We start from the raw sequence: 17,389 nt of genomic DNA, 5'->3' as shown, positions 1-17,389 counted from the left end.
ATAGATAATAGTTAGGGAACAACCATTCTCAACAATACTTTGCTCCATTTCCACCCTAAACTTGACCTGTAGTGAAGAAAAAGAGAAACCTACTAGGTTTCCCATGGGTGAGGCTCTGAACACATATGTTGTGTTTTAAATGAGAGTAAATTTGAAATTTCGCTATATGCTGATGTGGAGGGTGTGCAATTTGTGCTTTATAATGGGTGTGCTTTATAAAACTTTTGTATAAAAAAATTTACAAAAATACTAACTAATGTTTTTTTGTCAAGAGAAGAATGTTCCATCAACAACTTAGATTCTCTTATCATAGCCACAGGGACTCAGATTCAACAAAACAATAGCATACTGGCATCAAATTAAATTTTCACAGTTTGTATTGTGTAATCTAATTGAAAATTTGTATTTACTTTTCTCTGTTTGGATAGTTTGGTGGATTAAGATGATTTTGTTTGATGATATGACAGTTAATGTAATTCCTAACTCATCACCATTCAATCGATTAAATTTGTGAATGGCAAATTAAAGTTTGCAGTCCTAAAAATCCATTGACGATATTAATAAGTTAAAAGTACTTGAGTAATCACTTGCGTAATTAAAATTAACTTAATATTTTTTAGTGTATCAGTGTATACAGGTTGTTAGGTTGCTGTCACAATGATTTTGTTCAAGTTGATAACTTGATGTCATTGTGCTTTTGTTCAGTTTTTGTAACTTTCTGTCATGGTAACTTGCTATCATGATGATTTTGCACTCTATTTGTGGTAACATGCTATCATGGTGATTTTCTTCCAATTTTGTAACTTGCTGTTATAATGATTTTCACAGTTTGTGTTATGCCAAATTGCTATCTTAGTAACTTGCTGAGTTACTGTCCTAGTGATTTTGTTCAAGTTGGTAACTTGCTGTCATTGTGATTTTCTTCCAGTTTTGTAACTTGCTGTCATGATGATTTTCATAGTTTTTTTGTGATAACTTGTTGTCAAATTGATTTTATGCACTGTTTGTGGATTTTAGTTGTGATTTTGTTCGAGTTGGTAACTTCCTTTTATTGTGATTTTCTTCAAGTTTGATAACTTGTTGTCATGGTTATTTTGTTGAAGTTAGGAAAATAGTTGTCATGGTTATTTTGTTGAAGTTTGGTAGTTTAATAGCTTATTGTCATGGTCATCTTGTTCAAGTTTGGTAACTTCCTATCATGTTGAAGTTATGGTTATTTTATTTTTCAAATTTCTTGTATTGTGTTAGAGATCTCACATTGATTGTTCAGACAAATTAAATTTTGCATTCTTGTCAAACATCCATTAACAATATTGTTAAGTTTAAAGTACTTGAGTAATCATGTAAGGGATTAAAAATTAGCTTAGTTTTTTTAGTGTATCAATGTTGTATATGCAAGTTGGTGACTTGGTGTCAAGATGATTGAATGGGGACACTTGCTATTTGCTGAAGAAATCTCTCTCCATGACTCACTTAAAAATGAGTAGCACAAAGGCTATCCCAAGTGTAGGAGGATGTCGCGTAATAATTAGGAATAAATTCCTAGATCGTCTCCTCATGGAAAGTTACTTAAAATCAAACGTGTTTAAAATGGTGAAAATATTCACAAAGAGAAAATAAAAATAATGGTATGTGCAATGGATGGAAGAGTGCAACAAAAATGAAAAAGGGCACTAGTCATGAACTAGATTCATATTTTTAGATTTTTGAGTGTCGAAACGAAATGTTAAGACTAACAAATTGAAATTAACAATCAAAGAATCAACTAAACTGAACAATCTTAATTAATCTGAAAATTAACAATAAAATTGAAATTATTTAAGTCCTAATTAAACTTTAATCAATCTAATATGCAATGGAACTACGAAATTAATAAAATTAAGCTAATAATTAAACTAAATCAGAAAGTAATTGACAAAATATAAATTGAAAATTGAAAAGCCCTAAAAATCAAGATTCTAGAGTTCATCTTTGTATTCAAATCACAAATTCTCGAAATTAATCCATAGCAATTGTAATCACTATTAATGAAAATTTAAAGAAGTGAGAAAAATAAATAATATGAAGTAAATAAATATCAAATAAATTACTCAAATTTCTAAGCCAAAAATCTCAAAAATATTTCATAAATTTTAAACTGAAATTAAATAAAAAGTAGGGAATAAAAAGAGCAAGCCAATTGAATGAAGATGGAGAGTGAAAACAATGGAGGTGGCTAGACAGTAGCAGCAATTGGAGCCCTCAAAAATTTTTTTAACGACGCTATAATTTCTCTTTTACTAATTAATAATTGCGCGACATTGAATAGAAAGCTTCAAGAAAAAATTTGGTACGGTTTGAATTGAAGACTCTCCCACGAAAAAAATACAAGTGTGCGGCGCAGCTATCTCTCCAGAGAGAAAAAAAAGAAAAAGAGTGTCCTTGGTTCGATTGAATACGAGAGCCCAAAAACCAAATTCAATTCCGTATAAGGTCAAAACTCCTCATTAGAATAATAGTTGCCGTGTCTCTTGAACTCCAAATGCCAAAAGACTATGTCAAAGTCAAAAGCACTACTAGCATGTGTCCCCACGTCCAACTCAATGTGTGTGGGCATTTAATTGAATTCCTCAATAAAAAGTAGTGTACCGTCCCTCTTGAAGTTGAAATGTTGTTCTTGCTTTTTAACTTTTTTGACTTTTTTTTTTCTAATTTTTGTATTCCTTGAATCTAAAAAAATAGAAATAAGAAAAAAATAAAATAAAATATAAAAAGAAGAATAGAATATTAAAATTGTATTGTGGATATAAATGAGTATTGTCTAATTAAATCACAAGTTATAAAATTAAGTATAAATTCATACTATTAATCAATTTAAATCACAACTCAAATTTATTCATCATAATTATTTTTTCATCTAAAACTAATAATAATATAATAAAAGAATTAAAATATATTAATTCTAAATCTATAAAAATTGCAATAACTCAACCCAATCACTCCATTCAAGACTCTACCTTCTTTTGTTTACTCCACTTGAAGGCTTGATGATGTACTTTGTATTTTTGTTAAATCCTTATTTTGTTTTATTTTATATATGTATTACTAATAAAGCATCATTCGATACTTGTGTTAATTCTTTGAGAGGCCAGTTATTGGGGGCAAGTCTAATGTCATGCTATATCTTATACTCGTGTAATTTTGTTAATTCTTGCTTTATATTTTTTGTTAATTCCTTATTTGTCTATCAGGAGGTCATAACTTATGTCTTAGTGTATTATTTTGTATTGTGTTAATTCTTTATTTTGTATTTTTTAATTTAGTGTATTAGTATATTTTGTAATTTATTTTATTTTGTAATTTATTTTGAAAAAAACATTCCCTCATCTCAAGCCAAGTAGCTTAACTCGTTAACTGACTGAGCTTCGAGCTTAGCTTGAGTTTAATTTGCATGTAAACTAGCTGAACTCGAACGAAATTCTGAACTCAGCTTATAAACAAGTTGAGCCCTAGCTCACCATATTTGTAAACGAGCCTAACTCATATAGCACATGTTAACTCGAACTCGACTCAGTTACAACCCTAGTTAGAGTCCTAGGGCGCCAAGGCCCCACCTTGCCCCAACCGTTGGCCTCGTCCCCCCCCTCTCTCTATATATATATATATAGAGAGATGTTAGTTTCTTAAAATGGGAGGCTCTCATGGTAATCATGCATGCATGGAATCCTTAATTGGTCTTTACCTCTCTCTCTCTCTCTCTCTCTCTCTCTCTCTCTCTCTATATATATATATATATATATGAAGAGTAATGCTACTATGATCCCTAATTTGTGCACTCACTTTGCCTCTTTGATCTGGCACCACAATATGGTGTTGTGGTGCAATGTGGCTTATTTAAAAAAAATAAAAAAATTTATATTCAAAACAAAATGATGCCTAAAAACACAAAAAAATATATATTAAAACCCTAGATTCCATCTATTCTTTATGTTTGTGTTTTTAATTTTTTTAATTATAAGTCACGAGGCACATCAAGAAGATAAAGTGAGTGGTATAAATTATGGAGCATAATAGAATTACTCCATATATGAGATTATGACCATCAATTTATTAATATTTGATTTTATAGTGGACCATAATTATGTCATTTCATTTTACCTCTTTTATTAATGTCTAAATAAGTAGTAAATATGGCATACAGCCAACTTGATTGAGAATGGATGCACGAGTTGAGAATTTGAGAGTTTTCATATTTAGCCTTATCTAAAATCGAGACAAGTTTTCTATCTTATAATACTAAAAGTTGTTAGATAATGTCATTAATCCATCTGCAGAGATAAATTCATTGAATTATTTATAAGATCAATCCACGAATGAAAAGAGCAAATTATGCAATCCGAATGATGAATTTAAACAAATACTAAGCCACAAAAGTACATTTTGTCCATCCTGGTCATTATGAAAATAATAAGGTAAAACTCCCAGTCTGTCCAATGAGTTCACCATTTTTATACCAACCACCAAGGATCTGCCACGTAAGAGAATTAGCAAAGTATACTTTACACCCACATTCAATAGATTAAACTTTTCAATCTCTTCCCCCTTCTTTCTCTCTCTCCTACCCCCACCTCCGTTGCCTGCAAGCCCCTCCCCCCTCTCTAAAATCTAGACAATGTCGAGCGCCTCTAGTCATTAGAACTTGTAGAACTTAATGTAACAGGGGATTGAAGGCCCATATAATTAGAAAATCCTCTCCTGACATTGCTATAGTCCCTTATTCATCGGTGTTAATTTGGTCTTCATCCTAATAGATGAGTCAGAGATTTTGTAATCCAAGCATAATCCATTTGAGTAGTGGGAAGGCGTATGGGGTTTAGGCTCTTCTAATGAAGGTAGGGTAGGTGATCCATTGTTAGAGAAAGAATTCCTGCCAAAGCATAAGGATGAGGAAGAGCCATTTGAATGTAAAGACAACCCACTAACAAGAGATGATGCACATGTACGCCCATAATGCCATGAAGGCATGAAGGGTCATCATAACACATACCATACATGCCCTGAGTTTTCTGACTTACCAAAGGCCGATGACCAAGGCTGACATATCATAACACATACCATACATGCCTTAAGAGTATCATTACGTTGTTGATGCAAATGATGATTACGATGGATATTGCATGATGTTGCATAAGGAATCTCGTCCAACAACGTTTCAAACTCTACACCATCCTTCATGTTTTCTCCAATCTAAACTTTTTCAAACATGAAACAAGCAAACAAACAACACGAAGCAACAACAACAACAAAAATAGAAACACATGCAACAGAGAACGAGACCACAAACCAATCAAACCCTTCAATACCCGGAACCAGAAAACCCACACTAGACAGTGATTCACAAATGCTAAATACCAAATACCCAGAAGAGATTATCAATTTCTATCATCTGGGTTTTGCTCAGAAATCTAAATGAATCTAGTTTTTGTTTATTATGTTATGAGAAACATTTCGATAAAAATCATCTCATTTGGGTCCTAGGTTTTCTTTGAAAGAAGTTGGCGAAGCATGTAAAGATTGAAGGATTTTATGTACTGTTTCCTAAGGGACTGTAGATATATATACACACACACCCCCCACTAGGTATGATCTTTCACACCATTAAAGCTAAAAAGCGAGAGACACTATATGGCCCCCAATAGACGGTGAGAAAGGGCCGATGAGGATGGGGGGAGGAGAAGACAGTGTTTTGAATGGACTTTTTATTTTACACAGAGAGAGAGAGAGAGAGAGAGAGAGAGAGAGAGAGAGAGAGAGAGAGAGAGAGAGAGAGAGAGAGAGAGAGAGAGAGAGAGAGAGAGAGAGAGAGAGAGAGATGAGGGAGGAGGCCAAGGGCGGTGGGGGGAGGAGGAGAGAGAGATAAATAGAGGGAAAGAGACCTCAGGCACACAAAGAAGAGAATAAAACAAAATGTGATCAGTTGTATATGGATTTATTCTCTATTTTGTTGAAATCTATACATGGCAGCTCCTCATTCATTGGTGTAAAAATGGGTATGATACCTGATTGATTCCAAGTGTCTCCCTAACAATCCCAAATAATAATGGTCAAGTCTCTAATGATGAAATTAAGCTACATGATTAATGCTATTCATGCATCATGTGTTTGAGATTATCGAATGGATCGGTCGAGTAAGAATTTGGGAGTATTCACAATCTAGTTATCAGGATAGATTTTGTAGATCCTCAAAAGACTTATAAAAGCATTTATGACTTCCGTTAACTTCAAGGCTCCGTGGGATTAGTTAAGGTATGCACAAGCATAGGCCGAACACCCACGGAAAAAAAAAAAAAAAAAAAAAAAAAAAAAAAAAAGAACCATTCATGACTTCTCTCAGTCTTATACAAGTTGTGCTAATCATGTCAATCCATGTACAGAGATTATAAATTTATTGAATTATTCTTAAAATACAATGAATATATCAGCAAATTCTGCAATCCTAAGTACTCCATACGGCACAAAATTATATTTGACCTATCCTAATTAAGAAGAGAATAATTATGGTTGAGCGTCTAAATTAGACAAATTAGTTATGCCACTGTCTATGCATGAAGTGTGTCATGTAGTACCAGTACTTGAGGTAGAGCCAGCATCCCATTCTTCGTACATTTCAATTTTGACATATTCGTTCTCATCATACTTTTGTTGAAAGTTAGAAGCTTTCCCTGAAGTTTTAATTGCCTCTAACTCCATTGCGACTTCTTTCATCGTTGGCCGTTTCTTACCGGTCAAGTTCAAACACCTTTTTACAAGGTTTCCAATTGCAACAATCTCTTCTTTCTTGACTTCCTTCAAAATTTGATCGTCGACGATATCAAAAAAATGATTCCCTTCAATGGAGCAAACAAAATATGTGGCTAAACTTTTGATTTTTGGTGTCCTTGTCGAAGATATGGCTTCTTCACCTGTTAAGAGCTCAGCAAGGACAACACCAAAACTATAAACGTCACTTTTTTCTGTAAATTGGCTTGTCTGGAAGTATTCTGGATCCAAGTATCCAAAAGTACCTTGAACTTTTGTAGTCAGGTGAGTTTGATCTAGAGTAATGGATCGTGAAGTTCCAAAGTCTGCTAATTTTGCTCTATACTTACCATCTAAGAGTATGTTTGTTGACTTAATGTCACGGTGATAAATAGGAGATGGAGCTTCTGAGTGTAGGTAAGAGAGAGCTCCGGCAACTTCGTTGGCAACTCGTAAGCGCATTTCCCATGTTAGTGAAAGCTCTTCATTTTGGTCACTGAGATATTGTGAAAGAGTTCCATTAGCAATGAATTCATAAACTAGTAAAGGAACTTCTGTCTCCAAACAACAGCCAAGCAGCTTAACTATATTCCTGTGATTAATCTGTGAAAGAATGACAACTTCATTAATGAATTCTTCTAGTTGTCCTTCATTAATTATCTTGGACCTTTTTATTGCAACAATTGTTCCGTCCGTCAACATGCCTTTGTAAACAGTTCCTTGTCCTCCTTGGCCAAGTATTCTATTTGCATTAAAGTGATCGGTGGCCTTCTCCAAATCTTTTGAACTAAACAATTTGTTGTTTCCAAGATTCCCTTCACTTGAATACAATTGCTTTTGTAACAGTAGTCCACCGTTTCGTTTGAAGAACTTCTCCCTCTGTTTAATCATCTTCTTTTTCTTTACTACTTTGTATGACCACCATCCGCCTATAAGCATAACTAATACTCCAAGGCTCGTGCTAATTCCTGCTCAATTAAATGAAATTGGAAAGAAATCACAACTCAAGCAACTCAAAAGCCATTAATAACTTTTCCTCCTTGCAATAGTAAATTAGATAAAGTAGCAGACAACTTCTTCGAGTGTTTGAAAGCAAAGTATTTTAGCAGCACTCCAAGAGCTTGCAGATACATTAGAAACGAGCTAGCTATATATTGACAAAGGAAAGTACGTAGATAAAATACTAAACAAAAAGGCCAGTTATATTTAAAGCATCAATGTTGACAGTCAGTTCATGGCATATGAATTTTCCTTGGAATATTTCTATTGATAAACTTTGTTAATGATTGCAGATGATCAGGTGTACAATCAGATATGCTCTACGTATAAAGGCCATCAATGGGGATATACTTAATTCGAAGATCAACATCAGATCATGAGCACTTTGGAGACGGGGAATTAAAGAATGGAATCATTCAAAGTGGACGAAGTAGACGTCTTTTAGACGTATTTTCTTGAAACTTAATTAAATCATGGTTTCTTTTACGAGGGATAATTAACTGCAAACTAATTCTTTAGCAAAATCCGAATTAATAGCATGTACAGTCATGAAAATAAGATATCCGGACTTAGTTCGTGAGCAATATTATGCATGCAATGAATGAACCCAAGGAAACAAAAAGTACTATACTATAAATAATTAAGAAGACATACCGATAATAATGGAAAACCTGGTATCCTTAGCTTGGATACAGAGGTAAGAGCCATCAGTATTTACACATGAACGAGTATCACCACAATTGTTGAGCGTTTGGTCTGCGCACTCGTCAATATCTGGCATTATAATGCATAATAATTAAACACATGGTAATAACATATACGAGGAAGATGCAAACTCTGGAAGAGATGTTTTCGCGAGCTTCCAAATAGTACTCATGCTTGTTGGCTCTTTCAACGTTTCAACTTCTATGCTACTCGGTTTTCTACTTGCCTTGTTAAAAAAATATCGTAAGACCCTTAAGTTGCAGTACTTTACGTACAGTTTAGACTATATATCAACATATAGCTAAAGACGAATGAAAAATAGTTGAAAATAGTTTATATGGCACATTAATCTTGATCCTCGAGTCTTTTTTTTTTATAAGAATCATAACTTCCATTAATAAAATTAAGGAGATTACAGACATGATCTTGATCCTCGAGTCTTAATTATAGTTTGTATAAGATTCAACTTTTTGGTCATTTTGAGGGCAAAATAGAAAGGAAATTATTTGTGTAAGCTCAAGGCGTGCAAATCCTTTGGGGAAAAAAAAAAGAAATCCATTTGAAAAATCTATTTTTTCTTTTTTATGATGGGTTCTACATTTTTCAAATATCCTAAACCTAGTATTACTCGAATTAGTTACGTACCTTGACATCCTTCATGATCAGGAAGATAGGGATTTCCTTTAAAGCCAGACATGCAAAAACATTTAAAGGTAGAGCTACCCTGAAAAGTGGGATTATCTCGATCTGTTTTACAAAGTCCAGAGGTGGATCCATCATATGCCTTTGCAATCCCCCATTTCAATACCACTGGAACTGACATATTTTGGGTTGGAGTTGTGAAATGACTCAGGAACCACAAATAGTCTACCAAGAATCCATATTTACATCCTTCAATGGTATTGTATGGAGTAATTGGTTGCTCTATCTTCGTAGTAAAAGCACCAAAATTTGAAGGGATTGTGATTGTGCAGCAGTCAGTACGGTGGCCGCAGCTGCTTGTACTATTTAATATTAATCCACTTTGGCTACTACAAAGGGACTTGCACCCACCATATGAAACTGAGCCATCTGGGGACCATATTGAGGTAGTGAAGTCGCAGTCGCAAGTCATGGGCATCGTAATGAATTTGTTGGTGCGGTCCGAGAAAACGAAAGGGCTTTCTACTAACTCCGAATGATTGCCTGTGCTCGTGAAATTGTCACACTTCGAAAATATCGGATACTGGACGCGAACTGTAGCTTCTTCAAGTTGAATGTCCAGCACTTCCAGGTTGAACCTTTTCAAGAATGGTTTGGGAGGGCCTGAGCCCGAGGAGGAGGAGGAGGAGGAGTCAGTATTATTACTAATACAGACAACTTCAAACCAATGGTCAACGTAGCAACCAGCTCCTATTCCAAAAGGGTATGGAATAATAACATTATTTCCACAGTCTGCTTGACATGATGAGTTAATAATATTGCTTCTTACATTAACGTCGACATTCCTTGCCCCTGTGAATATTGGAGTACTCATCAAACACAGCAACAAAATGATCATCATGATCATCTGGAACATGATCACCCTTTTCATGATTTCCATCGTTCGACCGATCGGATCTCTCTCTCTCTCTCTCTCTATAGATATATATGATGAGGTAGGATGATATTGATGATGAATGGGAGCATGCAAGGAGTGTTAATAAGCAGCAAATTAGCCCAAGACCGAGTTTTTATATGTAGTGGGATTAATCTATCTGTCAATTCTAATACATGCAGATATTTTCTATATATGCAAGGAGCCTAGGAATTCAGATCGAGAAGACGTATGAAATTTTAGCTGTTTTGATAAAGTCTAGCGCAGCCTTTATTGATCGTCTAGACGTTCCATTACACTGTGGCTGAAAATCTGCACATATCGTACGTACGTCGTCAAGACATTTAGGTACGACTTGGCTAGTTGCTAGCTCGATTAATTGGTGGTCCAGATTCTGACACGCATGCATCTTTTGCAATCCAACAGATCCCGCTAGTCATTTGAACTCATGATCGATCAAGCTGAAGTTGATCTCCAGACTTTTACGCGGGTCAGTGACGTCGTTCTACTACGTACTCATGACTACGTTATATATACGTAAGTAAAAGTCTTCATGAATTAACAAGCTGAAGTTGATGATCAAGTCTTCGTCGAGTCATGTTTTAATTCCTTCAATATCAAGGTACGACTTTGATTATCTAAATGTTTGAAAGCTCATTTATATTGTTCTAAGCATGATCAAATATTATTCTTTGACTCATATTGTGCACGAAAGTTTCAACCTGCATCCTAATCTTTATCAACTCCATTTCCTGATTTTGCCTTTTTTTTTCACTATCTCATATGTACCAATGATCCTACGTACGAGAACAATAAGTTCTCCACTACAACATTTTGGGGCTTATTCCATGGAGGAGATTGGTCGAAAAAAGTTAGGATTAAGTGGCAAAAAAATTTTTTCCGCTAAAATTGTTTGTGGGTCGTTCGTGATATATAATAAGTGGCGAATACTATTTTTTCCACAATTTTTTTTTTTCATGGGAAAAGATACATTGTTTTCCACAAATTTAATTTGTTGTAAAAACTCGTTTAGCCCATGGCAAAAGTTGTTTGGATTTAAGCCTTTGTAGTCCTTTAAATTTATTTACCCACTAATCTCTTTGGTTGGAAATAATACAATTCTCACAATAATATTCATGGAAAATATGGTGGCATAAAGTTTTTTGTGATATATCTTGTTATGCCAAAAACATGTTTGTAATAGAATTTGTGGTGCCAAAATGAATTATAGTTGTCAAAGTCCATCTTTTTCCCACCATCTTATATGATTGCTAATGTTCATTTTTTATGAAAGTCTACAGTTTGGTGGCAAATACGTAATAGCTACCGAGCATATAGGTAAAAAAATGTATTTGCCACAAGTTACATTCATGGTAAAAGCTAAGATATTTTAGAAAAAAAAAACAATAGAGAGATTTAGCCGAAAATAATCATAACAAATAGTCTAATATAGGCATAAATAAATATATTTCAACATTAGAGATCAAAATTGACACTTATAATAATTTAAAAATAAAATATTAGAAAAATTTACATTTGTTTTTACAAACTTATCCATTCCCAATTCATTCAAGTTTTAGAAACCAATACCAAATTATGCTTTACAAACTCATCTTTATCCCAACACTTCAAAATAATTCATCTTTATCCAACTCCATTCCATGCTCAAACATCAACACAAATAAAGCCAAATTACCTATAAAATAATGGGTGTCTAATCAACTTGACCTACAAAAACCATAATTGGAAGCACAAGGGATGCCTGATTATAAGAAAAACAAAACTTCAATATAAGTGCTGACCTTGCTTAATGCAAGGGTGAAGCAGTTCTTTGCTACAGATAGATCTTCCTTCTTCCAAATGTGGTAGACTAAACACAGCCAAGCATCTCCAAGAGATGGATTCAACTTAACCTGGAACAGGGAACATCCAAAATTGAAAGAGGAACTTCAGCCTGAGCACTCAAATGGGTTACAGTATTGAAACTAACAATTTCTATTTTTTTTTTATTGGTAAACAAGATTTTTGAAAACCAACAATTTCTTCTCACTCACAGTTTTTGAGAGATGATCCTCTGCTTCTTTCCTATAGTCTGGAAATACATCCAATATTTTTCCTCTCAGATATTCATATGCTGCACGCAGCATGGGCAATTTCCTTTGTTTTGCCCAATGACACAATAATGTCTCAAATAGACTCAAATGAGACATAAATGTAGATTAGCAAAGAATGAATAATAATGGAAAATTCCCGAAGCACTAATCTATAGTCAGTTGTATCATTGGCAGAAGCAATCTAGAGTGATATAACAAGTGCAGATGCACAGCATATGACCATTAAGAGGTTATGCACAAGTAAATGCAAACCTCTTCTGCTCATCTGATATTCGCAATGCAATCATTTGTTTCAATTTCATATCCAATTGCTTGTGGCTCCTATGGACAGATGCACCCATATAATCATAAATAGAACTACTGATAAAAAGCTATGATATGATAACCTATTTACTCAAGGCTTCCTAAATGGTTAGACCTATAAAAAGAGGGGACGCTATGTTACAGAATTTCCAATCATTGCCAGAAGAGGGGAAGACTTAACACAATATTATCTTGAGAGAATGAACGGAAAGCTTTGGAGAAACCCCTTCTATACAAGGAAAAAAAAGCACTCGAAATGTATTAAAGACTCAACTATTGATCCAAAAGCCCTAGGATAGTTGGATACTAATTTAGTTAAACTTTTAACCACCCTTGGAGTTTCTTCCACACCTATGCTTAATGGCAAAGAAAGCATTATACTTAGATAGTAACCAACACAATGATTAAACATCTTTATTAAGTTCCAATATGATAAAAAGCTTACAAGTGCAGTTTAGTATACATTTTTGCAAGACTTAGAATATAATGGGCCAAGTCAAAGGTAACTTCTTATATGATTACCAAACCCTTCTCTGCAATATTTTCCTTCATTACATAATCTCCAGTAACATTCATTGATTTCCTTATTATAACATTACAACACTACATACACAACATCAATTAGTAGCGGGTTCAAGACTTGAGAAAAGTAAACATTGCCCAAACATTTTTCACTTAAGTTGCTAAATTGAATAGAACAAGTCAGTGACTAAATGAAAGAAAAAATAAATAACTTAGTTGAAATCATTGTGCACCCTCGTAATACAGGTTGTGCCTGCAATAGATGATTCTAAGCATTCCAACCAGTAAAGCAAATACCTTCATGATGGCTAATCATAGGTCCAACCATTTTAACATAAAACATGATGGAGTAAAAGATTAACATACACATCAAGAAGGCGTAAATATATCAAGAAACCCACTTCAAGTTCTACAAAAAAAAAAAAAAAATTAATCAATAAATATACGGATTAATTATCACCAACCCACTTCAAGTTCTACCTACTTGAGCAAAACCAAGCCTTTAGAACCAGAAATTATATTATAAAGAAAAACCAAAATAACGTAGAGGAGGACTTACAGGAGGTGAAGGGTGGGGCTTCAAAGGTGGCGGATTGCTGCTGGGGAAGGGTGGTTTGGGTTGCTAGAGGACCGGTAATGAAATGGTGAGAAGATGGTGGCCAATGGTGGTGTGATGGTTGCGCGGGGAGGATTTTGGGTCATGGCTTGCAGCCGTACGTGCAGGAGTTTGGCGGGGTGAGAGGGGCTGAAAATAGAGGCGTGAGGTCGCCATCTGATGGGGGAGGGAATGGGAGCAACGGCTACAGAAATGGGAGGAGCATGGCGGCGGAACAACCCACAACCCGAATGAGTTTCGCACGGTCAACGGAGAGGAGAGAGAGAGAGTGTGGCGAAGGGAGGTTGGGGTGGGGGAGGTCGCCGAGGTGTGGGGGAGCTGGTGGGCTGGGCGGTGTCGCCTGACGGTGGCAAACAGCATGGCTGGGTGGAGGACGGAAGTACGGATTTGGTCTGGGTCGCGCACGGGCTGGGGGAGAAATAAGGAGGAGGAAAAGAAAAAGAAAGAAGAAAAAGGGCAAAAAAAGAGGAGAAAAATTGAAGGGAAAGAAATAAGGTGTAGTCTTTTTAATTTGAGTCTTAAAATAAAAAGATTTCACAATTATAAATTTAAATAATATAATTTAAATTCAGTGAGTTAGTAAAATAAAATAATAAAATCTATTAACTATAAAACAATAATTAATAACAAGAAAGCACATTAAAATAATTTTCACAACTAAAAAAATCATAAAATAAATCCAGTGAGAAATTCGATAAATTTAAAACAAAAGAATTAATATTTTAAATCTCTAAAAATAATAAAAGGAAGATAATCGACATCAGGTGTGGGTGTGGGGTATATAGTAGGCTAATGTATAGTATTCCTCTATTTAAAAATATGTAGAGATTTTTATGGCGAGTAATATTTGTGGGAATTACTTATTTAGTAGCGGGTAAAAACAATAAGCCACGATAATGAGGGTACAAATTAAATAGTTTTTTGCCAAGACTTTAATCTGTGGTAAAAAGTCAATTTAACTTGTCACAATAACTATTTTTCCACTAAAGGCCCATATGTTGCCTAAATTTATTATCCAAAAAGCAAGTTGCTCACAAAAACCATAGATGTGATAGAGAAAAATCTTTTGTCATCAAACATTATCGACTAGGACAATTTCATGGGAAAATACCTATGTTTATTCTCTCAAAACATTTTGATGGCAAAAGGCCACTTTTTCCCACGACAGCTAGCCGCAGAAAAATAATTCATGGCAAAAGCCCCAAAATGTTGTAGTGTAGTAAACTTTATATTTATACTATACGAGTCAATGTGTCATTAGTGCTGAAAAGTTGGTTGTTTTTTAGTAATAAAAATTCTATCAATATTCAAAATCCATCATGGTATCCGGAGAACTATCCTCTTATGAGAATTCGATCACCAACTCACATACTTCTATCACAAATCCATCATCCCCAGTTGATACTCCCTTGATTGCTCTAAACATCTCTACCAAAATCAATGAAAAACTCACCCCTTCAACATTTCCTTAATGGCGTGCACAGTTTGAAACACTTCTTATTGGGTATAATCTTCTAGATTATTTCACCTCCATTCCCAAACCACACTGCACCTCCACATCCTCAATTAAAAAAACCCATTGGGCTAAGCAAGATAAACTCATTCTCAATGTCATTTTGGCATCCACTAACACCACCATCACCCCCTTTATCTCCGTTGTGAAAACCTCTCAAGAAGTATGGAAAAAACTCAATACAATGTATGCAAGTAAATCTCGCACAAGAACCATGCAAATCAAAGAGGAACTCACTTTGATTAAGCGAGGTAATAAGACGATTCAAGATTACATGCACACTATAAATGCAGATGAGATTGATCTCATTGATCATCCAATTTCTTATGATGATCTCATTGTATTTTATAGCCACAATCATAGCCTGCTTTCCTAGAATATAACTTGTAAACTTTGTATTTTTATCATACAAGTCAATGTATCATTAGTGCTAAAAAGTTGGTTGTTTTTTAGTAATAAAAATATTGTCAATATTCGAATTCCATCAGTGTTGATGATGGAACTATGACCGTGGCAATCAAGCATTTGAACCTAGAGTCAAAGCAAGGGTGCCAAGAGCTTTGGAGGGAGATTGTGATGCTCTCCTAGCTTTCCCATATCCATCTCATCTCTCTCATTAGATACTCCAACGACTAGAGGGAGATGATCCTTGTCTACAACTACATGTCCAATGCGACACTATGAGAACACCTCTACGACATGGACAAGGATTCCCTCCCGTGGATACAACGGCTCAAAATTTACAATGGAGCGGCATGTGGTTTAAACTACCTGCACACGGGACCAAAGCACCCCATCATCCATTGTGACGTGCAGACAACCAACATTTTATTGGACGAGAATTGTGTGGCCGAGGTTTCTGATTTGGGGTTGTCAAATGAAGGTCAAGATGACAAGGTAATTAGTACCGTGGTAAAGGGCATGTTCGGGTATTTGGATCTGGATTATGCCAGGCATCAACAACTGAGAGAAAAATCAAACGTGTAATTATTTGGCATAGTGCTCTTTGAGGTATTATGTGCCCCAAAAGCACTGAATCCAAAACTGGAGGAGGAGCAATGGAATTTGGCCCCTTATGCTTGAAAATGCATTGAGAAGGGTTCCGTGGGTGAGATCATTGATCTGAATCTGATGGGCAAGATAGCTCCAAAGTGTTTCAAGGTATACATGGATACCGCAGAGAGTTGTGTGAGTGATCAAGGAAGCCAACGGCCCACTATGAACAATGTTATGGACAAACTTAGATTTGCATTACAACAACAGGAGGAAGTAGACGCTGCGAAGGAGAAAGTCAATCCCGACAGCAAGGAAACCTATACGGAGGAATTATCATTCCTTGTTTTCGATACAACTAAAACTCGCTAATGCAATAACATTTTCAGTGGCATGTGTCAGAATCGGATAGTGGAACCTGATTGACTACAACTAAAACAGGGATGACCTACCCAAGTCTTGATTCTCATACTTTGAAGGGTGAAGATGTGTTTAAGAACACCACTAGCGTCTCCAAAGCTTAAAAGTGGTATTTTTCTATCTTTTCCCAGCATACGTGTGGGGTAGTACTAGTTATATAAAGATGAGATAAGGTTGGAAAAGTGAATAATAAAGAAAGATAGAGAAGGAAGAAAAGATATGCGCGTCCGAATCAATTCATTCGCCATCATGAATACTTTTGCTTTCTCGGTCCATGTTCATATTGTGTTTTTAAACACTTCTCAACATACTTTATTAATATTCATTATTTTATTATTACTTTTTGTCTATTTTTAACTACTATTCATTATTTTTTTACTGTTATTCAATATTTTTTTATTATTTTTTACTTATTTTTTTCCTACTATATATAACATACTTCAGTACTTTTTCACATCCAAACTTAGTCTGTGCAATGTACAAGCTAAATTCTTTGTAGTACTACTTGGAAAAGTAGGTCAATAATTGAATTTGACAAACTAAGAGCATTGGTAGTGGGCTCAACAAAGTCAAATTATAGCCAAAGAATAGCTAAATGTGAAATAAACCTCTACAATGGGCTTAATAAATATACAGTAAATTTAGCCATCAACCATTTGGCTGGCCAAATTTATTGAGCCAAAGACACTAGCTAAATAATATTTTATGAGTAAAATATTACTTCCCCCGCTGCCCATTATCTCTCGCGTAGCTGAAAATTTCTGCCCTTCCCCTTTCATCTCTTTCACTTGAGCAAAACCCACTAGAGCAACAGATTGCCTCCCAACTCTCTCCCAGATTTTTGGTTTTTG

General features: G+C 35.0%; 2 protein-coding genes across 2 annotated transcripts; both read right to left on the bottom strand.

Annotated features, from left to right (window-relative positions):
- Positions 1–6,406: 6,406 nt before the first annotated feature.
- Positions 6,407–7,960, bottom strand: LOC122302419 (wall-associated receptor kinase-like 2). The gene has a single exon (XM_043113676.1). It carries the CDS (start codon positions 7,714–7,716, stop codon positions 6,595–6,597), a length of 1,122 nt encoding a protein of 373 aa, XP_042969610.1. The 5' UTR covers positions 7,717–7,960; the 3' UTR covers positions 6,407–6,594.
- A 1,050-nt stretch (positions 7,961–9,010) lies between these two features.
- On the bottom strand, positions 9,011–10,129 carry LOC122302431 (wall-associated receptor kinase-like 10). Its single transcript, XM_043113684.1, has one exon. The coding sequence runs from the start codon at positions 10,061–10,063 to the stop codon at positions 9,119–9,121; it is 945 nt and encodes a 314-aa protein (XP_042969618.1). The 5' UTR covers positions 10,064–10,129; the 3' UTR covers positions 9,011–9,118.
- Positions 10,130–17,389: the final 7,260 nt, after the last annotated feature.

Source organism: Carya illinoinensis, chromosome 1 (assembly GCF_018687715.1).
Source record: "Carya illinoinensis cultivar Pawnee chromosome 1, C.illinoinensisPawnee_v1, whole genome shotgun sequence".
Classification (NCBI taxonomy): Eukaryota; Viridiplantae; Streptophyta; class Magnoliopsida; order Fagales; family Juglandaceae; genus Carya; species Carya illinoinensis.
This window is presented reverse-complemented; position numbering and strand designations above follow the sequence as displayed.